This window comes from Tasmannia lanceolata, unplaced genomic scaffold, assembly GCF_043159265.1.
Source record: "Tasmannia lanceolata isolate RefF3 unplaced genomic scaffold, GAP_Taslan_0.1 ptg000006l, whole genome shotgun sequence".
Taxonomy (NCBI): domain Eukaryota; kingdom Viridiplantae; phylum Streptophyta; class Magnoliopsida; order Canellales; family Winteraceae; genus Tasmannia; species Tasmannia lanceolata.
Window position 1 is genome coordinate 38,410,262 of NW_027518683.1, and position 27,814 is coordinate 38,438,075.

General features: G+C 38.1%; 1 protein-coding gene across 4 annotated transcripts; it reads right to left on the reverse strand.

The window, feature by feature from the left end:
• Window positions 1–838: 838 nt before the first annotated feature.
• LOC143880280 (uncharacterized) lies at window positions 839–18,472 on the reverse strand. 4 transcript variants are annotated; one of them, XM_077383128.1, is made up of 11 exons: window positions 17,997–18,472; window positions 12,710–12,943; window positions 12,169–12,586; window positions 11,816–12,040; window positions 11,402–11,661; window positions 11,002–11,210; window positions 10,063–10,188; window positions 6,902–7,087; window positions 2,331–2,468; window positions 1,284–1,619; window positions 839–1,194 (listed from the first exon to the last, which is right to left on the reverse strand). In XM_077383128.1, exons 2-10 carry the CDS (start codon window positions 12,855–12,857, stop codon window positions 1,296–1,298), a joined length of 2,034 nt encoding a protein of 677 aa, XP_077239243.1. In that variant the 5' UTR covers window positions 12,858–12,943; window positions 17,997–18,472; the 3' UTR covers window positions 839–1,194; window positions 1,284–1,295. The 4 variants fall into 4 exon arrangements, with proteins under 4 accessions (XP_077239243.1, XP_077239240.1, XP_077239242.1 ...); XM_077383125.1 differs by having other exon boundaries at window positions 839–1,619; window positions 17,997–18,471; XM_077383127.1 differs by having other exon boundaries at window positions 839–1,619; window positions 12,710–12,961; window positions 17,997–18,471.
• Between the last annotated feature and the right edge of the window lie 9,342 nt (window positions 18,473–27,814).

Below are 27,814 nucleotides of genomic sequence, written 5' to 3' on the forward strand. Positions count from 1 at the left end.
CTGAAATGACAATGGGCCCCACTAATATAGATCAAACTTAACTTGGAACCGCTGTCTAAAACTCAAACTTTAGGTGGGCCCTTCTCCAACCTTGCCGAATTTCATTGAATGGAATTCGAATTTTCGGAAAAATAATGATCCCAATTACCATATTTTGATAATGGCATAACTCACTTTATTTTATATATTTTTTTAATTAGCTTTTAATGACAATTAGGATACTCAATATGCTATCAACATCCAATCAGAAAAGTGAAAAACAAAATAATGCCATTGTGAAAATACTGTAGATGCATGTGGATATCATATTCAAACCATACACTGCCATGGGTGGAGTTTCCTGATTTTTTAAATAGTCGCTCATATTTAATCCTATTAGGCTTCCTCATACTATTTTAGTTGAAGACTACACCAAAACATAAACAATTGGATGCTGTTATTTACATGTTTTAATGTAAAGTCAAACGGTAGGAATCCCGGTTTATTATGCTAAACAGCATTCTAACCACTGGCTAAATGAAAAAAAAAAATTAAAAAGATTTGACAGAAAAATATTTAAATTAGTGAAAATCTTAAAAGCTGGGAATCTAGAGGTTTCTGTAATGTGCAATCCCTCTATAAACCAGAGGGTTAGGATCATCCTATGGAAATTATTTTGGGGGCACGACCTATTTATGTTGTGGTGCAACAAAAGAACGATTTGGATCATCGCGAAGAATGTCCTACAGTACCTTATGAAAAATACTGGACTATACATTCACATGCTATAAAATCTCCCAAAAGAAAAGAAATAACAGAAGCAAAACGACCTAAGTATTACAGAGAGAGAGAGAGAAAAGGAGGCAGAAATTGGAACAGAAATATCATTTGATTTTGATTCTTCTAACCTAAAAGAAAAATATAAGCAAAGTCTTATCGTTGAGAGACAAATGAAAAATTCATGGAAAATTGCAATTCCATCCATGTCATGGTGCAACTTTGCATCTCCATTCAGAAGATCTAGAGGTAACTATCAAAATTTTGGACCATTTTTCGAAACTCCCCCGCATCATCGACTCCCCCGAATAGATTCGTTTTTACCTTAGCCGCGTTCTTGTTCAACTTCGCATTTTGCCCTCCAAAGTCAATCAAAACTCCTTTGACTCTCGTGCATCAACTGAGTACCTGGCCGTATTGTGCTGAGTCAACTAGGATCTGCTTTGGCCACATTTTGAAACACTGATCTGAACACATACTTTCATGTGCAGAACTGACAATAAAATATAGTTAAATGATTCACCTACAATGGTGGTCATTTAGGATGCAGTGACTGGATTAGTGGAAGTGGAAGCACTTCTTTTGTCAGATCCAACTCTCATATGCACCCTAGGATGCGGGTTCTTACCACTCTTGCAACTTTTGTTTTTTCTAGCGACAGACCGCTGCATAATCCGGATGGGGATTCCGCCTATATTGAAATCTTCTTTGAGAGACCTGGTCAAGAACCTTATATCTGTATCTGAGAGCTGAGTCTTCCCAGTAACAAAGGCAACAAACGTCGGCGGCCGAGCCTTAACTTGTGTGAAGTACTTTATCTTGGGTTGTGCAGCTTGATCTTTCCATGAGTGCCTGCTCATAACCTAAACAATAAAAAAGCATAGACAATATAATTCGTGAAGTACTTCTATCATACAAAGTACAGAATATGGAGAAAAGTTTCTCATTAGAAATGTATAATTTTTATTTTTTGAAAGCTAACAATTTAGAAACGTATAATTTTTCCTTCTGCAACCAAATAATGCATGATTAATGAAACAGAAGCAGTCCCATTCCCAGAAAAGGAGGCAACTAAGCTGGATTATTACTAAGGCAGGTACATGCCATTATGGGAAAAAGTTTTTTTTTTTGATAGGCAAGCTGGGAGCTTGGGATGGAACCCTGACCTTAGGGTGAAAGAACAGTCTTTACCAACTGAGCTAGAGGCTCGACCCCCATTATGGGAAAAAGATATAGTCAAAGGAAAAATAGTCTCATGCAAAGGCAATTTTGCATATTCAGGTTCACCTAGATTTGATAATTTAAAAATAAAAATCAACTTTTTTTGGGGCGATGATAAATTCGCACCCCCGGAAGGATAATCTGCACCCCTTGTAACGTGAATTGTGGCAGACTTTAACGCCTTTTGATGTTTTAAAGGGGTGCAAATTATCCTACAGGGGATGTGAATTTATCATCGCCCTTTTTTTATAATTTGTTGGTATGACCTGTACGGTTAGCTTAAGACACTTCTCTCACTATTATGCAGTCAACGAGGCATAACAACAAATAGCCATAAAAGTATCCCGTCTTACCTTCCGCAACCAACGGTTGAGACGTGCCGTTGGCAATCTTAAACACCATTTTTTATATGTATCCACAACATGACGCATGACCGCTATCCGACCCTTTCCCTCCAATGCTGAAACAAATACAACTGGTATACCTGTGACCTGTTAACAAAAAGCCATGCTAAATTGTCAGTTGGGAAATTTAAACAAACCAAAGGCCAAAGAAAATTGTATATATTTCTATACGGCAAGAAAGAGAAATTATTGCAACAAAGTTCATTTTCTATATATAGTTATTTTAACCAAAATTGTTTGCAGCGGATTTGAGTATTTATTACTTTTTTTTTTTAAAAGCGACAAATATATATATTATAAGAGAACATTTCCTACACACTTGTGTAGGTAAGTTACCTACACACTAGCTTAAAATACAGTGGGGGCCCACATTGTTTGGGTGATCCAAACCATTCATTTGAATGGTCCTCACAGAGATAGGGTGTCCACAAAAAATCAGATCCATAGGATCATCCCAACCCTACGATTTGTGGAGGTAAAATGGACGTGTATAAACCTTCACAAATTAGTCCATTTTTTGCCTCCATAGTTTGAATGGTTGGGATGATCCTATGGATCTGATTTTTTGTGGATACCCTATCTATGTGAGGACCATTCAAATGAATGGTTTGGATCACCCAAACAATGTGGGCCCCCACTGTATTTTAAGGTAGTGTGTAGGTAACTTACCTACAAAAGTGTGTAGGAAATGTTCTCTCATATTATAAATCAAACAGAAAATTACAGAAGATAGGGACCAGCAGTCCCTTGCATATTTACAACGTCAAGGACGCCAACAAACCAAAAAATCCAAACCATCCTCGTCATATTTCATTCATCAGGGACCACCCTTCTAAACTGAAAACAAATTACCTAAGGCACTATGCACCAGAACCCTAAGATAGTAAAAAATAAAGAACCTCTTAAAGAGACTCCCCCCCTTAAGATGGGCACTTCTGTAAATCCGATAGGAGCCCAACAATCTCAGAGGCGATAAAAGCATTAATTACTTTTGAGACACGGATCACACAATTACTCATTAATATGCTGGAAACATCTTCTCAGATCCTTAGGAATCAGAAGTATGGTTTCTTTATGAGGTAAAAATGGTTCAAGATCATTAAAGCATTAGAAGGTGTGATGATTAGACTACAAAGTAAGCTTTGAAAGTATGTGCTTCATATAAATCTAATTTTGATGTATCTAAATCCAACCTAATGAGTCCTCAAATTCTCTTTAAAAGGAGGAATCTATTGAATGAGTTTTTATATGGTGCCCGACCGTCAAAATCCAAGGGTCAGGTGGTTTGCCACCTAGCCCGTCTGATTTTGACGGTCGGGCATCATATAAATTCTCCTAAATCTTTATCCAAATTTTGGACTTTCACTTTATCCCTCCACTTCATCCGAATCTTGGATGCGGGTCAGACAAGAGAACACTTTGACCGCTTCAACCCTACCATGCCTAAACCACCCCTCGCACTTGGCCAAGCCCAAATTACCATGAGAGCTTCCATAAAAGTTCAACCGAAATCCCATTCATGGAAGGGAAACCCACCTAGCCACTACTATCCACCTCCAACAGCTGAAGATAATCTCCTTCCATTTCTATTGATTTTTCCTTTTTGTTTCAAACAGATGTTTTTTCCTGAAAATAACCTCTTTCATCGTCCTAAATTGATGGGCCCTAAAACACCCTAAAGCCCAACTGAGATGTCTAAAAAGTTTCTAACAACCCCCCCCCCCCCCCCCCCCCCAACCAAAATACCATCACGCACGCCAAGGGCGCCCCATTGGATCCACATCATCAAAGTGCATTAATTTTTTTTTGGAATAATGTTAATTTTCCATCAAAGCAAAAAAGGAGAGACCTAGATGGTCAATATAAGGAAGAAAGCACATAACAAGGCGCATTAAATATTCCATTGAACGGTTGGGGAAACATCGTCAAAGTGCATTAATTATTCCTTCTTTTTTACATTTTTCACTGTTATTATGAATGCACTTTGATGATGTGGATCCAATGGGGTCACTCTTGCGGCTGGCTGGTTTTTGTAAGGGCAAACTTCAATTTAGCACCCCTCTACTGAAAAAGAGAAATGAAGGGGGAAATATATCTTTCTCATCCATAGTTCTAAGGAGCAGTTTGGATACGCAGATTTTAGAAACCTGTATTTCTTCAAAATTGTAGATGGGAGACGAGAGAAGAAAGAGACCAGCCGTCGTTTTCTAATTTCTCGCCCTTCTTTCCGACAGCAAGAGAGCAGCAGATCGTCCCATGTTTCCAGGTTTTAGAAATCTCAGGATGTGGAAGAGATTTCTAAAACGTGGATTTCTTACTTAAAATCCAAAAAACACTGACAAGATAGCATACAACAACTTGATCATGAACCCCCTTTTACATTGTTTTCAAACTAAAACCAGGATTCTAAAATCCTCGTATCCAAACAGCCCCTAAACGACTATCTCAACAAGCAAGAAGCACAAGAAACCCACTTGTAGAAAAGCATATCTGATTATAAAAAAGTATTTCCCACTGTTGTGCAGATGTCATGTATTCTGGCATTATACAGGACGTCAGGACCTGATGGACTAATATGCACGACGCACAAGTGGGTCGAGCTAGGGTTGCGGGATGAGGTTTTCTTGGCCAACATGAAGAGACTTTATAACCCTAGACCGAAATAGTGAAAATCTTCCCCCATGGACGTAGGCAACGTTGAACAACGTAAAATCTTGTGTTTCTTGTGTGATTGTGTTTCTCTGCATCGTTCTTTTGGTATATTGTTGCACATCGTGTTCGATCCGTCTTGAGAAGTATTTCTCGGATTTTCTACACCCACCATAATCAAGATGAGGACTTTCAATCCACATTTAGTTTCTCTAGCTATTGTTTATGTGGGAAGCTCCGAACAACCAAGCAGATTGGCATCTTTAATGTAGTGAAACACTAACACAACTCAACTCAACAAAGCCTTTGTCCCAAACTAGTTGGGGTCGGCTAAATGAATCCTTTAGAAAAAATTCATGAAGAAGGTAAATGTAGTGAAACATAATGACGAAAAATAATAGTGACAGTTGAAGCAGAAGACGATGAAGAAAAATAATGTTGCAGAAAATGAGTTGCGAAGCAAGCAAGCATATGAGAAATGGCAATGGATTTTTCTCTTTTTAAGGGATGCCATGGCATTATTTTTTATTAGATGACAAGGCCTGTGGAGTGACGAGCAGCTTTTGCAGTTTTTTTTAGTTTAGAATAATAATAATAATAATCACACAGTTGCCAATCCGTCTCTTCCTCGGCAGAATTTTAAGAACGATGCCTGTACTAAACATATTGGCCTATGCCCTAGTCCATTCTAATAATTCCAGTCATTTCAATCTGTTTCAGTTAGTTTTATGTGGATTATGTATATGGTACATACATAATGTTGAATTTTCATTTTAGATGGATTTTAAAATGTTGATAAAAGATAGGTTCACTGATATATGTGGCTTTCTTTTGATTTCGGTTTTTCAAGTGTCCTTATATTTTTTAACTTTTCAAAATTTATCAAAAACAATATGATTTCCTTCCTCCTTGATGCTCTGTGATTAGCCCTTTGTACTTTTAATTTCCTTTTGTACAGTTTTTTACCATCTCGGTTCTTTTAATGAAATTTTTGACCATTCGAAGAAAAAAAATTGTCAAAAAATTCTGAAACAGAATATCAAAATAGGCAGAAAGCCAAAAGGTTCCGTTCCAAAAGAAAAATGTGATGCCCATCAGAACAGAAACAACTACAGTCAATATTCTTCCCTGCATGATGATAGTTATATTCTAATTTCATCAGTCTCCCAGATTCTTGTGATGTTCACAGGGGTTTTAAACTGAATACCATCCAATAACAGGCCACTAAAACTAGGTTGGTAGAAAATATTATTATCAATTACGTCATTTTTTTAATGACATTATCAATTACAACATTTAGAAAGCAATGTAATCCAAGCACAATGAACATGTTTATGAAAACTTATATTTGCACCTCATTGTTTTGATAATGACACCCCTCTTTATTGTAAAGTTCATTGGCTATTAAAATTTTCCACAAGCCGCCAACAGAAACTAAGAATGAAAATAAAGAGATGAGTGCATATATCAAAATAATGGAGTATCATTCAAAGAAATCAAAATAAAGGGGTTGAAACTAGCTCAATTGGTTATGGCTTTGTTCTGCAACCATAAGGTGAGAGGTTCAATCCTATCTTACCTAACAGAAAAAAGAAATCAAAATACAGGAGTGCCAATATCAGGTCCTATGTCCATTTATTTATCTCGAAGTCTTGATCGTCTTCAAGTTTATCAGGAACTCTACAAACTACAAACTGGAAAACCTGATTCTTAACCCCAACAAAATGATTAATAATCTATTTTATGGTTTTTCTTATCTACAAATCAAATCACATATAAAAGTGAAATGGGTTATGAGTAATAAGTTAAGAGCAGGCTAACAAAGTCGAATGGAAAAGATGTTAGGGCCATGGAAATTAGGAACTACAAACCTGAGGTATAACAGTTTGAATTTCTTCGGGAACAGCCTTAATGACCTTCTCATATAATTTGGAATTTTGTTTCCCTCTCAGAAGATCCATCTTGTTCACAATCACAACCAGACCACGACCTTCTTCCACTGCTTGCCTTGCTATTACAACTTCAGGATGCTTCATACTACGTTTGGCTTTTGCAATCTATAATCACAGAATTTATGGAAAACAGATAGCAGTTAATAACCGTAATACAAATAATCAATATAACTTTACAAAACTCTAAAAATAGAAAGATTGTCTCCTGCCAAAAACATGCATAAAATGGTGTGCATGTTTTTTGTTATTTGGTATGAAATAACAGTTTGATCTCAAAAAAAAAAAATACTGAAAACATCAGAATCTAAGAAAAATAGGGGGAAAGCTCTTATTTGGTTTTCACATACAACAAGAAGAAGAAGAGACATGCCTTTGCCTTTCACGTGCCACGGTGAAATCTCATAATTCTAGGATTTTTTTTATAGTGAGAAAAGCTCGATACTTTGATTAAAAGTTCTGCCATGGCATCCATGACTACGACTACGAGCTGGGTCACTTACAATGCATCCAAAAAAATAATTGGTTCTAATTGTGCATAAATTCATGATATGAATCAAAAGCCATTAGTTGTGTGAAGAACTGCATTTTATTTGTTTCCTTTCCTTTTGACCGAAAGAGAAACTTCATTATTTCAAAAGAAAAAATGAATCAGAACAAGGGACAGAGCTTGACCTACAAATAGTCCACTCTAGATACACCTTCCCCTGCTAAATTATCCGCCATCTCTTTAGCTTCCTTCCAAATGAGAAAAGGAAAAATACCAATCTCTTAATAAGATTATAAATCGCATCGATAATATTACTGAACCTCCAAGGTCCACGACTCTGCCTAGAAGCAATTGCAACTGCATTAACAGAATTGATCTATATCATAAGTATACATGAAAGTTCTCTTTTGGACATTTAGACCAATGAGAACTGAGAAGCCCTCTAGCCCCTTCTTCATATGAATCCTCAATTACAAGTGGCCAAGAGATCTGTAGATCAGCTTATCCACTTAACCTCTATCGTTTCTAAACACCCTACTAACCTCAACTAGAGCCAGTAATCTGAGAGAACCTCCATCAAAGTTCAATTTAATACTGACTGATGGAGAAGAGGGCCACCTAACCATGATTCTTTCCTTCAGTACACAGATAAATGCAATCTCCTCCCAGTTCCTAAGTAGATCATGGACCAAAAAACCTGAAAATTCCTTTCTCACAAGCACCAGGTGATGATTGTCCATTGCAGAACCACACAGTAGCAAAGAGAGCAAGAAACTGCATTAACAGAATTGATCTATATCATAAGTATACATGAAAGTTCCCTTTTGGACATTTAGACCAATGAGAACTGAGAAGCCCTCTAGCCCCTTCTTCATATGAATCCTCAATTACAAGTGGCCAAGAGATCCGTAGATCAGCTTATCCACTTAACCTCTATCGTTTCTAAACACCCTACTAACCTCAACTAGAGCCAGTAATCTGAGAGAACCTCCATCGAAGTCCAATTTAATACTGACTGATGGAGAAGAGGGCCACCTAACCATGATTCTTTCCTTCAGTACACAGATAAATGCAATCTCCTCCCAGTTCCTAAGTAGATCATGGACCAAAAAACCTGAAAATTCCTTTCTCACAAGCACCAGGTGATGATTGTCCATTGCAGAACCACACAGTAGCAAAGAGAGCAAGAATGTGGAGAGGGGTGAAGAGAAGGAGGTGGGAGGAAATAGGGAAGAAGGGACTTTTGCAGTCAAGACTTCAAAAACAGTCAATGGACTGTTTTTGAGGGGAAACCATAGAGATTTAAGGGGAAAGAATGGAGGAACGAAGGAAGGAAGAAGAGAAAGAAGAGAAGGAGAAGGAGAAGGGGAAGAAATAGAGGAGGGAAGAGGAGAAACGGGCGAGGAAAACAATACCTTGAACAAAGGATGACAGATGTTTCTCCCTTTTTCGTCAAAGGGCATAGAGAAACTCCACTAGCGATTGTTCCCTGGTGGGTGCACAAAAATCACTTCAAAAATAGCGCACCCCCCCCCCCCCCCCCCCCCTCTTCTGCGATGGCTTCTTTTTATAGATCTTTCACGTGAGGGGCTGGTGGGCCCTCCCAATTAGCCAATAGGGATATATTCACTAAGTCATTAGCTAATGACTTAAATGTCCCTATTTAATGGTCAAGTAAAGAAAATCACTCAGGGCTAATATAGGGATTACGGGAATTATGAGCAAGGCAAAGGTGGGACAAGGGTAATGGTAGGTGGTGTGGGCCCTACGTGTGGACAACCCCAGATCTAGGCTCCCAAAATAGACATAAAATCAAAATAGAAAGTGCTCTAAAAGATAAAAACTATCCTAAAAGTCCAAAATAGAAACCAATGAAATAGAAAGTCTCTTAAATAGTGAAGATCAAAACTAGATTACATTATATCATATATGCACACACTTCTTTGATACAAGTGGATGTTCCTTGCATAGACAATGAAGGAACAAATAACATACAATTTGAGCAAAGTACAGTGAGAAACTAGGGCAGTGCAATGACTGGAAATGGGAGCACGAGGAGTTTTTGTTGCTTCAGAGCCATTCTACAAAGGCCAGGGGCAGCTTCATCATACAGGAAATTCATGTGGGCTTTTAAGACATCATTAAATTTAATCGAGCATTGTCTTCTCGCTTTACAAGAATCAGAACTGAGATGAATCCCAACAGGTCTCCGATATTAGAATAAAATTTATTCCAATTTCTGAAAAACTTACATTTATTTTATATTGAAGGAAAAGAATAAAGAAAAGAGAAATATCAAGGATGAGAAGTCTCAAAACAAAGCAGAAAGGCCAAAGCAAAGGCTAAGAGAAAAAGACATCAAACTGCTACAGGAAAGAGAAAGCATAGAAACAATCAATCTTTAAATAACAAGGACTAGAAGTCTCAAAAGAAGAAAAAACAAAGCAATGGGTGGCAGAAAAGAGACATAAAACTACTACAGGATAGAGAAAGCATAGAAACAATCAATCTTCTTATCAGCTCCGGATTTTGATCGCGGATCAGAAGAAACTTATATGCAGACAAGCAAACATGCAATGCAAAATATCCACACCTCTTCAGCATCAAGCACCAATGCGACAACATGAGCCCTCATAAGACTTTTTCTTGACTGCATAACACTTAAGGATGCTGGTCCTTTCTCTTTCCCTGATCTTTGCAACCAGCCAGCTGTGTCCACCTGTTCATTTAACGAAACATCAATCATACGAAACAACAGAAATGACAGTTTCACATTACCTATGAGGCTCAAATGATTCCAAAGTTGATGTAACAAAATATTCGGATGAATACAAAAATGCCAATGACATTGCATATTCCCTTGCTCAAAGGTGGAGGAGGAGAGAGGGGGCACATGTGTGCGCGCGCGATTGTGTGTGTGTGTGTGTGTGGGTGTGTGTGTGTGTGTGTGGGGGGGGGGGGGGGGGAGGGGAATGCTTTAGTGGATGGGCACAAAGTTTTGAATTTCGGTTTCAGTTTCAGTTTTGATCGCCACACAACCGGAAATGTTTCGATTTTGATTGGAAATGCAGGTAGAAATCCTGTAAAATCACGAAAACATATGGAAATATATACAAATGATAGAAACTAAAGATGAAACTTCAGGAAATGCTAGAAAAAAAACACAACACAAACACAAACACAAACTTAGAAACCATCACAGAAGCAAGACACAACCATCCATAATGGTTTAAAAACATCGAACACCTAGTGACATGCACCGTCATGCATGTCTGATAATTTAGGCCGTACAAAATTTCATATGTAATTAATATAAATATTTATACATAATACATGTACCACATTTCACACGCAACTCATATAAATATAATTATGTAATACATACCGATATAGTATGCCACTAGTACATTTACGATTTTGGTTCATGCATAGCCCAACTCCAGAAGTATGAAGATACGGATAAAAAGAATGTAGTAAAGTAATTTGTTATCATAAAGTGAAACCATAACACATAAGAAACATGATAACTTACCAAATATATAGTTCGCCCTTCAAATTGGAACTGAGCTCTAACTGAGTCTCTTGTTAATCCAGCTTCTGGCCCAACCAGAACTCGATCATGTTGTAATAATGCATTCAACAATGTGGACTTTCCAACATTGGGCCGTCCTACAATTGCCAACTGCAAGGGTAACTCAGCCTCCTCAACCTCCGACAAACTACTATCATGAATGACCTCATCTGGAATAGAGAAAAAATCATGGCTTAATGATTTAAGGATGTCCAAGAAATTGTCCAAATTTCTCAATAAATGCAAGCTCCAAATAAGATAAAGCAACAATAAGAAAATTGATTAGCCTTAGGCAGTAAGATCATATTGTATTGAAAATTATAGCAATGCCAATGAAACACTAAGGAGACAAGGATCTTACTATTTGAAACTTGAAGCATGTAGTTCTCAAGCAAAGGGTGGAGAGTGTCGTAAAGCTCTGACATGCCCAAACCGGTCTCAGCAGATATCGCAATAGGATCCCCAAATCCTAATTTATGGGCTTCCCCAGCTGCTGCCGTAAGAATTCCACTGTAGTCATCGAGTGATTCAGATTTATTCATCACAAGAATAGTATGGATTCCAGAAGCATGCTTGCGCATCCACTTCCCGACATCCAAATCTAGTGGCTGCAGTCCATCTCTGGTGACAAGAAATACATATAAATCACTTCCACAAGACAATGACGCAATGCATCGATAGCAATAAAACAAAGACAATCCTATTCAAAAAAAAAAAAACAAAGACAATATGCAGTTTCAAACATGCTAATGAATCTTTCATAAAGAAGACTAACCTTACATCTATCAAGAAAATTGCAAATTGGGACCTTGCTAATACATTTCCAGTCATTTCTGCAGTTCTACTAAGAATACTTCCTGAAGTTGCAGCCATTTCCAAGCCAGCAGAGTCTAATACCTTAAAGCGCAAATCACCCAATTTAGCAAGGCCTTCCCGTATGTCCCGAGTTACATGGTCATCAGGAGTGTTGTACACGAGAGCTTCTCTCCTCCGTATTAAACTACATGCGCAAGGGAAATAAAAGTAAAGCTTAAAGCTGCGGCCAAAGGTAGATTGAGATAACCATATTACAAATCAATCAACGCAGGTAAGTGGGCAAAAACTGGAAACAGGACCTATGCTCCTCACCGGTTAAACAATGCTGACTTTCCCACATTTGGACGTCCAACTAGAATAACGGTTGGAAGTAGGTGAATGTCAACTTTGCGGAAGTCCACCATTGATTTCTTACTACGAGTGCCCTTAACTTTGGGTTCATCTACTATATAAGCAACATTACCAGACTTATTTAATTTATCGGTCGAATGGCAATGTAAAGAAGTATCTTGTTCATGAACAAGATCATTTGTACTAGTCGAGATTATCTCCAAATCTGAATCTTCCTTTGTAACTAGTGATTTGAATCCTTGTGCAGATAGAAATCCCCACAAAGGGGCGAGTGGTGGTGGTGAGTTTAGCAGCCTATTAGTACAAAAACTCAATCCAAGCGTCATTATTCTGGTGCGTGTTGCAAATAACAGGGGGGCTTGCGGTTTTGATAATCCTCCTGTTGGTGAAAAGCAAGTAAACATGATCATCCCCCATAATTATGAGTTAGAAAGACAGGAAAATAGATAAAGTAGAAATCATCAAGAATGGAAATAGAAGTTGGAAATTGGAGATTTATTACCAAGATGATGAAGATGATATTCTAAGGGAAAGGAATCTATCATCATGCTTCGCCTTCCGCTTTTATTTATGAGGATGCCAAAACCAAAACCATTTTTATTACAGCTTGTGGGCAGAAGTGCTCCAACTCGAGCCCGGAATTGGGCCATGCTGCTACAACACTAGAGCTTACAGAAGCAGCAGCATATGAACATAAAACTGCATCCACTACCGCTTGCAGCAAAAAACTTCACACCTAAGAAGGCGAAAAGGTCTACAATTAAAAAAAAAATTATCAAAATACAAAACCCTTTTTTTTTTTTTTGGATTCTTTGAAGGATTCAGTCCTCAAATTTAACATTCATAAGATGATAACGAGTCTCTCCTAACTACTCTCCTAATGACTCATGACATTTTAGATTTTATATTTTTCAAGTGTTTTTGATGTTTTGAAGTGTTTTAATGTTTTTGTTCTTTAAAGTTTTCCAATGTTTTTGAATTTTTAAAGTGTTTTCACCCTTTTAGCCAAAGGGAACCCATATGTCTGCACCTTGTGATCCACAGCATTAAAGAGTGTCAGTGCTAAGGGTTGAATCCCTATAGCTAAAAAAGAAACTCCTATCTAAAAACAGACTCACAAAAGGAATGAACGGACTCCTAAACCTCTATAAGGGCACGACAGACTCCTAAGGTTTGCAAAGGTTGGACAGAATCCTATACTTCTGGAGGGTTAGACAGAATCCCATGACTTGATGAAAGATTAGATAGAATCCCAGCTCTCTATGACGATAGGACAGACTCCTATGACTCTATGACAGTAGGACAGACTCCTAAACTGAAGCACTGACTCCTAACACTAGAGGACAGATTTCTAAGGCTAAGGACAGACTCATATGCTAATTGACTGACTCTTAAACTGGTAACTTTAAGAGGGGATGCTAACTAAACAAAGCATGTCTTCTAGAAGAAGGGGAGACAAATAAGGATGTTTATGAGACTGGACAAGTCTCCTAAACGAGAGAACACTATGACGAATGAGACAAGGCCTGTCTCCTTCTCTAATGAGACACTGAATGTCTCCTATGGAGGCCTCCAAGTAACCTTATCATTGCCCTTGCAATGATAAATAAGGTTAGGGTAAGATATCTAACAGATCAAGTCGGTCCTAAACCTGAAGGAGGCGCTCTACTTGAGACTTGGATAGTCTCTTATGTATGACTCACTAATGAGACAAAGCCTGTCTCCCAAAGGTGTAACTTTTCTACCGAGACATAGCTTGTCTCCTAAAAGAGTTTGACTTTCTTTTTTTCATGCGACATAGCTTGTCACCTAAGAGATGGGCTCTAGATGACTCTTTCATTGCCCTCTTTCTATAGTAAATAGGAAAACCAAATAACTAAATAACCATCTAATGACAAAAGAATGGTAAGATCATGAGAGTATACTGCTAGTGAAACTGAATTAATCGCTAACAAGGAGAATCATAAAATGAGAAAATGAGAGAAAGCCTATATCCTAACAATACGGTCATATCTCAATCAAAACAATAAAGTTTTTATGGGTTTTTTTTTTTTTTTTTTGAATAGTTAAAATTTTTATGGCTTACGAGATTCATTCTGACAACTACCAATTCAAATCCTAAATGTACCACTTAATCTAACTTTCCTCTTCATAGCAACTTGAAACAGGTTATCATAATCACCCCAAAAAAATAAAAAAATATATTTATACCATAGGTGCAATTAACCACCTATTACAAACAAATTTCATATCAAAGCCTTCTTACAGTGATTACTGGAATAGCCAAATACATTTTAGATCATAATTCACTATATTGCTCATTGATCATTAATATAAGTAAAACTATTACGAATGTTTAGAACAAAGAAAAGGCATGCCAACTCATGATTTACTGAAACAAGAAACATAACTTAATCAAAAGCAGTTACAGAATAGGAAAAATCTTAAACTTCAACTCAATACCATAATCGGTATATAAGATTAAAGTGTCAAATTAATATATTAATGCCTTAAAAGTGATAAATAAGGCAATATTAACACAACATGAACTTTCTTAAAATATCATTAGACATTAGCTCACATTGACATCTCCTTATGAAAATAACCAAACCCATTGTCATTTCTTTAGAGCAACAAGGAGACTGAAAAATCAACTAAAACTATATAGTCAAACAACATGGTCTTAATTATCAAAATGAGCATCACCCTAATAAGGAATTCAAACACACATTAAAACATCAAGAAAATATTCAAGAACTGAGTAGAATTACCAAGATAATAGCAATGATTAAATTATCACAATATATGGCTAACTGAAATTATTGTCGCATAGAACCAATTTTTCATCACCATTATATATAGACTACAACATCATAAGAACAACTAGGGATTTGAAAAGGTAAAAGCTATGCAATCATTTCACCTAAGTGAACTAATATTCTTATTTTCTCATAAAAGGATTCACATCAGAATAAATGTTTAAGTTCTCACAATAATTCTGTAAAGTCTCCAGGGCATATTAATTTCTATATTATTGTTAGAGAATAATGATATAAGCATTTCTAGACACTAATACAACCAACATACCTCAATTCCATTGTCTGAGCCAACTAAAGTTTGTTAACATAAACATCACTTCTTCCTTCCTTTCTTTTAAAAAAAGAAAAAAAAAACTACCCAAACCTTCATAAATACTTACTTATACATGTACTGAACATGCAAAGAAATCCCTCTTCCTACCACAATTAAACAAGAGATTCTGGCCTTTATGATATGGTACTGAACCCAACTCTAATAAGTACCCAGGTTATGTTAGGCAAATGAAGCTAGAGCACTATAAGCCTTGTAAGGGATAGAACATAGTTTTAATCACCTCCTTCAATTAATTCTACTCTAACAGCCATCGACCATCAATGACACAGCAAAAGATCATCTTTAGCCACTGTTCCAGTAGGCTCCAATTACCTTCTAGGCTAATTCAAATTCATTTTCTTAGGCTTGAAATAAGCCAACTGATTTTACTCTTTTGGACCTTTAACAATTGCTAACCAACATTTCTACTGAACCATTCCAACCGGCAGTTTTTCTGCCCATTAAATAAGAGGTTCTATCATATGGTATGTTAACTCAACCTATCTGCATACACTCTACTAACAATAAAGAACAAACACCAATAATCTCAACTGAAAGGATAAAAGGAAAGTTGGAATGCAAACATATAAAATGCCTAAAAAATATAATAGAAGCTATTGACAACAAAATATTCTAAAATTATAACTATTCATTACTGAATTTAAGAATATAACACAATAGCTTGCACATCATTACACTAAAATGACTTTATTGCATTGTGAAGCTTAGAAACTAAGACCAAAACCCACTAATACTCATTAAATAAAAAGACACAGATGAACTTCCACAACTAAGTTAATATTACTTTTTTACACAGGGTTTAAAATGACAATGAGAAAGACCAAACTATCACTATTATTTAAGCAAAAAATGTACTTCTTGAATTTTTCTAAAGCCAATATTTGAAACTTATTTCAAAGGATAAGAATCATGTTCTTCTACAGTTTAAAACACTCATATGAGTCGGGACAAATGTCTTGACCATGAAGTTGCCACAAGGTAAGGCAACGAAATCATAAAGAGAGTCAAAGTCTAAGAAAAATATTCTCTTCAGACATATGAAAACACGCCTAAATATAACCAAACCCTCCTCTCACTTTTCTTTTCTTTTTTTAAAAACACAGATGAACCTAGCTTATCCCCTGTTCTTGACCATAACCATTTCAACCTTGTACATACAATTTGCAAATCATAAGTATATTAGCTAACATAAGCAAATAGAGAGTAACACTCCCTTATCAGGTTTTCAAGGCCAATATTATCCCACACAGGGAAAGAAAATTGATATAAAAAAAATTGTCAATATAAGGACATGAAGAAATGAAAGGGAGGGCAGCCTTGGACAATTAAATAGATTGGTTTCTCTTCTAACAATGTGCAAGTTTTTATTCTCTGAAGTTTGTAAAATCAGAATTTTGAATGATTTTGTTTGTTTATCTTCTCTTTTCATCCTTGCTTACTTCACGCAAGCCGATTTTATTTCTTAACTGACCATTCCCTTCATCAGTTCTACCAATCTCCATTACAGAAGCCTGAGGCATATGATTCACCACTAGTGGAACTTAATTTAGCATAAGTAAGTCCCATACCATCCGAGAGCTCAATACCCCTAACAACTTCCTCATTTTCTATACCCAAAACAAACACCCAAAACTTCAATCTTAACATTATCCTCAGCCCCTTTAAGCCTACATAACTCCCACTTCAACCTATATTTCTCACCCCATTTCACCTACATAAAAGCTTATCTCAGCCTGAGAACAGTCTCTTCCTCCATCTTCTTTTTCAATCCACCCTGCAGCTCCAAAGCATATCTGTTATCCTTGCAACAGATAGCCAATCATCCCATAATAGCAACGACCTCAACACCCAAAGTTTTGTCCTCTTTCGTAGCTACCTAGCCTCCCACAGCCTCACAATTCAGTCATGTGACTTTCATATACTTCTTTCATAAATTGGATCAACTAAAAGATGAGAATGGAATCCATCCAGCTAAAAGTTATTCTTTAGACTATTACTTGCAGAACTATGCTACTCAACTGTTATTCATGTTCCCAAATTTTCTTCACAATTCACAAAAACTTTTCAAAGAAAGTAAATAAATAGCAGACAAGACAAGTCCAACTTACATATAGTTAAGAAAACATGCAGGCAGTCGGAACCTTCGCACAAATCAACCAATATCATCATTGAACTATCAATTATTTATAAAAATTAAAGTGCTGCTTCGAACTAACCATGAATGTATCAATGTTCTTTCTTACAGGTCATACAATAGGATCTCCATCCACTAATGAAAAGAAAGAAGACATTCTTAGCTACAGTTAGCAAAGAAGGCAATCCATCAATGCACACGCAAGACTAAAAAAATGTGATCATCATTATAGCATTAACACCATTTTTCCAAAAGAAATCATCATAGTATAATGAAATTTATACAGCCTATTATCAATTTATGATCATATTAATAGGAAAATCCAAGAAAATGAAATCAAAAGTGACGATATTTACAGAAAACCTTTGGATCTATTAAAAAGAGTCAAAATAATATGAAGTAATCTTTTACTGATTATTCAAGAATAGAGATAAAAAAAAAAATCTATGCCTTATAATAAAAATGAAGGAAATCAAAGCTCAAATCATCATAAAAAAAATACCTCTTTCTTGAAAATCGTGGAGAGAAATCTGATCTAATATCCTCTGATTATGCTCGTGATTACTCGAAATCTCCTTCTTTTCTTTTTAAAGCTCCAAGAAAAACTCTGGTGATGATGAATTCCTTCTAATCTCTTGTGTCCTTACTTCTGTGATATTCTTTGCTCTCATATACCTTCAATGCCTCTATGTATGCTAGTGAAAGAATAAGTGATTTTCAAGGAAGGTAATGGCAATCGGAGAACGGTCGGAGCTCGCCGGAGTTAGATCGGAGAGGATGAAGAAGAGAAAAGTTAGGGTTTGGCTTTCTCTCTGGATTCTGGAAAGTTCGTCCAATTTGGGGACAAATCAAGAGCCCAAATTTTTGTGTTGTCATTAGGGCTGCAACAGGGTCGGGTTGGGTCGGGTTTTTCAAAACCCTAGCCCAACCCTGGATCCCATTATCTCGGCCCTGACCCGCCCTGCCCTGAGTCAGGGCCGGAAAACCTCAACCCATTACCCGCCCTACATGGTATTGTGCTGGCCCTGGCCCGCCCTGATTGACTCTGATTGGGCAGAGTCGGCCCGGCCCTAATTGACCCTAGTGCAAATACCTGTTAAGAGTGCCAAAAATAGAGCAACCACTTATCATATGGAACAAAATGATCAATAAACAGAGAAAGGGAACAAAATAAGACAATATGAATTCAACAACATGCGGGCAACAGAGACAATTAATAATAATAATCTAAAGAAACATCAATCCAAGATAATAGAAAACATTAGCAAAAGAAACATGCACAGATGGTTCAATTCTATAATAGAAAACTCAGGGTCGAGCCGGGTCAGGGTACCCCAGGCATTAACCCAAAACCCGCCCGACCTGAGTCAAGGTAAAAAAAAAATGAACCCTGACCCGCCCTCAGGGTTAGAAAATCCAGCCCTGACCCTGTTCGGGCTCAGGGCGGGTCAGGGCTGACAGGGCCAAACTTGCACCCCTAGTTGTCATGGCTTGTAATAGAAGACTCTTCTGTTTATAGGAAACAGGGGTGTTGATATTAACACTACTAGTTGTGATTGGCGCACGGTTACGGAAACATTGATGGCACACGACCGAATCATGTCCCATTTAGGGCTGGCAATTTCACCCGGGAAAGAGGGGATCCGCCCCGCTTGGGGAGGGGATTCCCCGATTTGAGTGGGGAAGGGGAAGGGGATTTATAAAATTCCCCGATGCGGAGAAGGGGATGGAGTTGGCCCCGCCCCGCCCCGCACTCATTAATGCCATTTTTTTAAGTGTTTTTTTTTTTTTGAGGAAAACTACTATAAACCCCTTGGATCGAAACATATCTACAAGATTCTCCCAAAATTTTCATAATTTCCATTAGTACAGTTTTGTCCCTGAAATAGCTTTTTATGTTTTCTTTTACCCATAATCCATTGGGCATTTTCCCTCATTATATTAGTATATTACCCTTAGAAATCCCTAAAATCTCTCCATTGAACCATCACTGTAAGGCAACATTAAATCCTTTGAAAATCTCCCTCCCCCAAATAAAGGCAACATCTCTCTGATGAGTGATGAGATTTTATATGGTGTGCACTCGTTTAGTCCATTATTTTTTAAAAAGTAATGTATGGGCTACGCCATAGGATGATCCAAACCGTCCATTTGATAGGCTACAATTTAAAAGTACTTTACAGGCCACACCATAGATATCCAAACCGTCCATTTGATGGGCCACAAAGTAAATAGATTGCGGCCCAAAAATCATTTTCATAGGATGATTGCAACCCTCCGATCTATAGAAGGTACCATAATATGCAATTCCTCTATAGATCAGACGGTTGGGATTATCCTATGGAAATGATTTTTGGGCCACAACCTATTTACGTTGTGGCCCATCAAATGGACAGTTTGGATCATCCTACAATGTGCCCACCAAGTGGAAGGTTTGGATCATCCTATGCTTATGGTAGTATGGTGTGCCCATCAAATGGACGGTTTGGATCTTCCTATGGTGTGGCACGTACAGTACTTTTTGGCAAGTGGGATTGGGAATTAGGGATTTGCTACGGACTATCGATCAATTAAATGAATCAGAGAGCAACCACCTTTGTCCCCAGATTAATAAAATGAATAAGACAAAATCTTAGCATGTCTGGGTTGTGTGGCTACTCTCACATGCAACAGCCAAGCCGCAACATGCCTGAAGTGATTGTCCCTAGCAAATCTTTAGTTTTAAACCTAACATTTAACAAAGTAAAGTGATTGTCCCCGAAGGATGCAGGGCGGGGAAGAGGAGGGGATGGGGATTAGATATTTCCCATGGGGAGGGGAGAGGGATTCCCCATGATCCCCGCAGTGGGGAGGGGAAGGGGAGGGGGGAAATTCCCCACAGAGGGGAAGGGGTAGGGGACCCCAACATCCGGCCCTGACCCGCCCCGTTGCCAGCCCTAGTCCCATTCGCCTCCTGCCACGACCTCCTCAGGATAAATCACCCCCCTTCTGCATTTGCACTACGCACATTGCTCGGCTCGTTCGCTAGGCAAATCAGCTCGGATTCGATGAAATTTCGCAGGAACCTTTGTGGGACCCTAACCTAGCTTATGGTGCAATTTGAGGCCCTAAAACTCTGATTTTGTTGGGTTGTGCAAAAACGTGAAGGGTTTAGGGGTTCGGTCAAAATGGGGTGTCTACACTCGGTTCCGGGCTAGTCCCCGAATCAAGAGGTATCTCATATACTTCGTCACTCATGCTGTGAGAGGCACTCTTTCGAGAGTTCCTTAGTAGAGCTCTCCTTCACGTGTGGAGATCTCAGAGGATTGACATGGATCTCGTGTCCACGCCAGTTTCCTTGGGATTGGGGTCCTGTAGACACCCCATTTTGACCGGACCCAAGTTCGCTATGCTTGGGCGTGTAGACACCCCATTTTGCTCTGCCTTAAGAAATTAGGGTTTTTCCATCGGTTTTCCAATGTCCTTCCTTCCCGCGTCCGTTTGTTACATTTCTAAATATTTTTGGTCGTTTCCGTCATGTTTCGTATTTTTCCGTTGAGTATTGAGAAGGGTTATTCATGAGAATCCGAGCAAAAGAGAATGTGGGACCCGCTGGTGTGGGACCCGTTTGTGTGGGACCCGCTAGTGTGGGACCCGTTTGTGTGGGACCCGCTGATATGGGACCCGCTGGTGTGGGACCCGTTTGTGTGGGACCCGCTGATGTGGGACCCGCTTGTGTGGGACCCGCTGATGTGGGACCCGCTGATGTGGGACCCGCTTGTGAGACTCACCACTAGCATGACTTAACTTTCTCTACCATTTCCACTAACTTCATTTTTCCCTTTAAAATAACACCATTATCTCCATTACCATTATATATTCCATTATTCCCACCACCATTCCCACCATTACCATTATATATTCCATTATCCCCACCACCATTCCCACCATTACCATTATATATTCCATTATCCCCACCACCATTCCCACCATTACCATTATATATTCCATTATCCCCACTACCATTCCCACCATTACCATTATATATTCCATTATTCCCACCACCATTCCCACCATTACCATTATATATTCCATTATTCTCCACCACACCCACCATTCTCATTATTTATTTCCACCTCTCCACTAAGTTTTTCACTATATAAAGAGAGGTGATGAGAAGAAAAAAAGGGGAGAGAAAAAAAAAAAGGAGAGAAGGAAGAGGGGAGAAAAAAAAAGAAGAGAAAAAAAAAGAGGAGAAGGAAAAAAAAGAAGAAGAGAGGGAGAGAAAATAAGAGAGAAAGAGAGAGAGGAAAATATAAAAACAAAGAAGGAAGCGGAGCGGATCGTACGTCGGCCGGATTTTTGGATTTCTTCGGCTCTTGGATTCGGCGAGGAACTCATCACAGGTAGGTACACTGTTTTCGGAATTTTTTAGAATTATTTGGTATATTTTCGGATTTTTGCATGATTTTTAACGAATAAAACTAAAAGATATACTAAACAGATTCCACAAATAATGAAATTTTGTGGGAAAATAATATGATAATGATACATTCTACCATGAATTTGTGAGAATTTTTGGATTTTGTTTGGTATATTATTTTATGCATTCTTTGAAATTTATCAGATCTTGGGAGAATTGTTACTGATGTCAAATCACAGATACAATTCTCCAAATTTTTACAGTAGTCTTAAATTCTATACTTCTTGCTTCTGTAAAATTTTCAAGTGATTTTGATCTTGTTTCATATGAGCTGTAGTGTTAATTCATAATCTGGTTTGAAATTTACAAAATCCGAAACTGATAGTAAATAGTTTTCTAAATTCATGGAAATCTTACAGCATGCTATTTTCACTTATATCTTACTAATGTAGAAATTTCATGGAATTTAGATTTCTATTTCTAGTAGTTTCTGTGTTATTTTTGCAATCTGGTCTTATTGTTGTTAAATCAAAATTAAATATGAGCTTAATGTACAAATCCACAAAATTCATCCCGTAAGCTGCATGGATATCCATCTTACTGCTGTAGAAATTTTGATTCATTTCGAGTTCGTTTGCAACAACTTCACTTGTAAAATCACTCATATGATTAAAATTGATAAAATTCATTGAGAATCCGAAATTAATTGAAAATCATCTTAAAATCTCTAAAGGACCTTAAATTCTGTCACATCTTAATTCCTTAAGAAGGTCTGCTTTGCCTCATTTGTAGAATCCTCTCTGAGGTTGCACCTCAATTTGTGCCTCTGTTAATTAGAGACCAATTTGGTCAATTAGTTGTCTTAGCCTTGCTTCCCCCTTGCAAGGGCAATGATAAGGTTACTTGGAGCCCATCTTTGTGTGTGTTTGGGAGACCCGCCAGGTCTCATTCTCTCGTTAGTCCTCTTTTTGCGCCGTTTGGTTTTGGGAGAACACCCTACTCGGCTTGGCTTCATACCCCTACCCTTATGGGTATTGGGTTGCACATTTGTTGCACCCTAGGGCTAGGTAGCTGTCCGGCCCGGCTTGGTGTTTTACCTCTGCCAAATGTGCAAATTCGTGTTTCCTTTTCTTTTAGAGAGTCTTTGACTCATCTATCCTTTAGTTGGTGTTATTGGAGTCTTTGACTCATGTTTCCATTTCTTTTAGAGAGTCTTTGACTCATTCGTTCTTTTGTTGTATTACTAGGAAGTCTTTGACTCATTGGTTCTTCTGTTGGCGTTATTTGGGAGTCTTTGACTCATTCCTCCTCTAAGTTGTAGTATTAGAGAGTCTCTGACTCATTTGTTCCCCTCTTTAGTGTTGTTAGTTCGGAGTTTCTCCTTTAGAGTTGTTGATTACTTCGCTTTTGATTAGAGGCTAACTCAGTCTTATTAGAGCTTTGCTTGCTTGGGATCTTGGATCGTTTTCTCTCTTCTTGGGACGCTATCTTTCTTGTTGTGGTTTGTCTCTTTGAGACGCTAATTGCTTATTCGGGGTTTCCCCTTTTGCTTTAGGGCTTTGCCCTAGTTTGTGGTATTACTTGCGTGTTCCCTTTAAGATTAAAAATATTTTAAGGTCCTGAGCATTGGAAAAGCTTTAAAATCCAAAAACATTAGAAATTTAAAACTCAAAAAAAACATTTGAAAACATCAAAAACCTTAAAAAAATCTAAAGTGTTGAGTGTTTCTTTTAGAAGCGTAGTTTGAGAGTTCGTTTCGAACTACGTTGGCTTGATCCTCTTCCGAGGTACGTAGTGCAGCTTGGGATTTACATCCCAAGTCCAGCCAAACTTTTTTTGTAAATAAACGTTTTAAACCTTCTTCAAAAACCTTTAAATATTATTTTCAAAAGACCTTCCTCTAGAGTTAGGAGTTTCTCCTCGATAGAGAATTTTAGAGTTAGGGTTTTTCTTTTGATAGGTTGTTTGATTGATTGTTTGCTGTGTGCTTGTTTTAGAGTTAGAGGTCTGTCCTAGAGTTATAGGAGCGCCTCCGTCCGGTCAGTTGGCGATCCACATCGCCGAGTGATGACTAGAGTAGGATACGCTAGTCCACCCTTGGTTTTCCTTAGGAAATACAGCCTAGTCACACATAGGTTGTAAGAACCACCTGCATCAGCGTAGGGCTAATCTGCATTTAGTTAGGGCATATAGGGTGTCCTAAAATTCACAATTCACTGGAATTTAAATAATCGTACAATAAACTTTAATAATTGGTCCGGTCTTTTAGATCGAGTTTAGGATAGAGGGCTAGGTGTCTTAGGCATCATAACTTAGAATAGGCACGAAGAACTACGTTGCCTTGATTCTCGTGGAGGCGGGGATACGTAGGCTTCTTTGGATGAATACCAGATCATCTGAGGACTCGGGCTAATCACTTTTAAAACTGTTGAAACAATCAAATCACTTAGGATTTTCCATGAAATTAGAATTTTAGGAGAACTTTCACTTAGATTGAATCCAAACCAATTAAGAAATCAAGATACACATTTAGGATTCACATTGAAATTAGATCATAGGATGCATGTCACATAGATAGCACATTAACAGAGAGTTGAATGAGCCATTAAAAATGAATTTAAAAGAGTTAACTTTTGGAATTGAAGACCGATTATCGGGCAGGAATGGTGCATGTGGTGGATAAATCCCCATACCTTCCATTCTTGTAACCAGGTAGCGAGTCTAGATTTCTGGTTAATTATGGGTCCTAGATCCCACATCTAGGTGGCGACTCTGTCAGTCTCTTTTGTGTGGAATTCGGATTGCCTTAGTGATCCCAAGTTCACATAAAAGATGAATTAAAATTAATAATAAAAGGCACACGCCAATCGCGTGGGTACGAGAGACCAAGAGATAGTGCGTGGCGGCTCTCGCGCCACCACGCCCCTCTCGCGGGATCGGGTCCCACAGACTGGCGACTCTGCTGGGGACAACCTAACTTCATTACAATTCCAAAGGATAACTCATTTGAATCTATTTCAACCGGCTCATGAAAACTCTATCTCTTTTATGCTTGTTAGATTACTTTGTATGCTTTATTTTCTCATCACATTTACTCAAACTTAATCTAACAAAACCTGAAGGCATCATAGATTGCGCGAACTTATTGCACACACTTACATCACTTTCATCTAAACCCTGCATCTCACATGCACACACGTCCTATTTTAGGAACCCGGAGTGTTATCTAGCATGGTTGACTGGGATTTCATCACCTGGTGCCTCTGTGCTAGAGAAGCATTCCACCCTTAGCCTAGTACCTTTATGGTACGTAAACGGATCTCTTGTTCACGTACTGATACACCGGACACTGGTACAGTATATCGAACATAGATTCGCGCTAAGGGAACTCTTGGCCTTACCCCTAGATTAACCCACACATGCATGTAGTATACGAACACATGTGCATCACGTGTGTGAGCCTAGTTTAGGATATCTTACCCAATTGTGTGTGTGAGCCTAGTTTAGGATATCCTACCCATTTGTGTCTAGATTAGGCCGTAGTCCATCTTTCAATGGCTACGATCGGTCCTAGGTACACAAACAAAGTCATGAGTCGAGATCCTCTCTCCACTCCGCTAGATTAGGGTTAGGATTGATGCCTTCAGGTAACACTGATAAAATGTGCGAAGATTAAAAAAACTTTTCCTTTGGGGTTAGGATGTAAATCCCATTCATTTCCAAAGATCTCATAGGATTAGTCATTCATGATCCATCCGTTGAAAGCAATCTTATGCTATCTCATCTCATCTTGATCTAATCATATTGATCTACAGTTGTTGATATCCATCATTCAGATTTTAGATCTGGCCCTGGACTCTACTTTTGTCATTCTTATGGCCATGGTCTATTATCTGAGCCATTGATTTTTCATTGATCAATGTTTACCTATCATATATCTTTTACCTTTGGATCATATCGAAATCATTGATGGAAAAGTTTGATCTTACCTGTATTCTTTGAGTGCATGATCGTTGCTGAGATCGAAACTTATTCTGATTAGGGATGTTTATCGTTCCTGACTCTTTCATTCCCAAAAGAAGAACGGTTATACCCAAAGAACATCTTAAGGAATAGATTGAGGATTCTTTCCAAATTAACATACCCGTTGATGTATTTCAAGATTACTCTTTTCTCTATTTGTTTAGAATTTTTATCCCATGACTATTGAGATAGTGTGATTGCTTCTAAGTCAAAAGTCTGTGTTCAACAAAAAGCCCTTCTTCCAAAAGACTGACCATTTCTGAATTCATTCGATACATCAGTCTATTGCTTTACCCACATTGTCAGCATAAGCCTTTTGTTGCCCCATTTAACCTAGACCTTGTGGAGTTGCCTTTTCTGGGATTCCTACTTCGGGATCGAACTTTGTAATTATCATTATCATGAAGAAAGGTGTATCACCTATAAACTTTCAGTGCCGGTTCACTACCTTTGAAGAAGTGTCCTGTGTCTTTAGATTTGTCTTTCATTGAGTGTACATCAACTTTCTTCTCTCGAAGTTGGAAAAGTTCAGTTATGTTGATGTTAAAAAAAGAAAAGAAAATGTGTCATGTCAATCAGTCTTTCTCGTTCAGAGTCGGTGTTTAGCTTTTTGATTAAATTCAATGTAGAGCCTACTGAGGCGCGTTCAAAGTCATCTATGTACTTCAAAGTATTTCAATTCAATAAAGCATTTGAGTCTGTATCTTCAATTTTTTATGATTCACTCTTGGATTAAATGTTTAAAACAACTACAAGACCCCCTTCTCGGATGAGAATGCAGACGAAATTTCCCTCGAGATTTGAAAGATGGTCAAACGAGAGGAAGAGCGTCGAGCATAGCCACTTGAAGAAGAAATCGAAGCCATTGATAGTGGTATCGAAATTCGAAACTCGGGAGAAATGGATTGGAAAAACTTTATCTCCTAAGGAGCGCAAAGAATTGATAAACCTGTTTAGAGGGGTTTGAGGTAGTCTTGCTTGATCCTATAAGGATAAACCAGGGGAATGCCCTGTCGTTGAGCAAAGCAAGACTTCATCTGCTTTAGGCATCCAGTTGAAGAGTACAATTTTAAAGAGATAAGTATCAGATATCCTGTGGAGCTGATGAAGAAGTGAGAGAAGACTTTCTCGAAATGAAGTCATAGATTTGAGCCCTAAAAGAAAAATTGGGCTGTGTATTTTCATTATGATTTCAAGGCAAGATGGGAGTGAAGCACAATGGTTGAAGTTTTGCCAGAAAACCGCCAGACTCCTCGAATAAAAATTTTCAAAGGCTTTGAACCTTAAACAAAAGAGCTTGTACATCAAATACATCAGGAGGCCATCATTGGACGTTTGAGCCTTAATAGCCAAAATCCAACGTTTTAAAATCCTTTTGAGAACCCTTTGGGTCAGCAATTTAAAGCCAATGTTTCTTTTCAAACACATTATAAACCCGGGGCATTTATGCACCCGAACTACGTCGGACCTGATCCCCATTTCTTCAGGGGTACGTAGGCAACTTGATTAATTCAGGTTCGGTCAAACCTTGGGATAAAATCCCTTTTCAAAATTTTGAAGCTAAATGCTAAACCATTCTTTGAAAAATCCTTAAGCGAACTACGCGGACCTGATCCTCCATTTTTGGGGTACGTAGGTAGTCTGGCTAGACCAGATTCGGTCCAAATCCTTAGAACCTTAGGTATTCAACCCTTTTGAACCCGAGCCCACCTAGAAAGTCCTTCTGGTGAAACAAGTAAAGGTTCGAGGCGAATGAAAAGAAAAACAGAAAGAAAAGAATGAGAGTCTGAAGATCCGCTAGGTTGAAAACCCGAAAGGGCGGCCTAGAGAAAGGTGAAAGTCGTTTTTCTTGCTAAAGCAAAATGATTGACTTATCAGAAGGTAAGGGTAGTGGT

Excerpts from the sequence above, each read along its gene's own strand:
- LOC143880280 (XM_077383128.1), bottom strand. The coding sequence starts at position 12,857 with ATGGCCCAATTCCGGGCTCGAGTTGGAGCACTTCTGCCCACAAGCTGT. Across the intron at positions 12,587-12,709 it reads ATATCATCTTCATCATCTTG|GAGGATTATCAAAACCGCAA; the intron begins GTAATAAATCTC and ends TTTCACCAACAG. Across the intron at positions 11,662-11,815 it reads ATTTTCTTGATAGATGTAAG|AGATGGACTGCAGCCACTAG; the intron begins GTTAGTCTTCTT and ends TCTTGTCACCAG.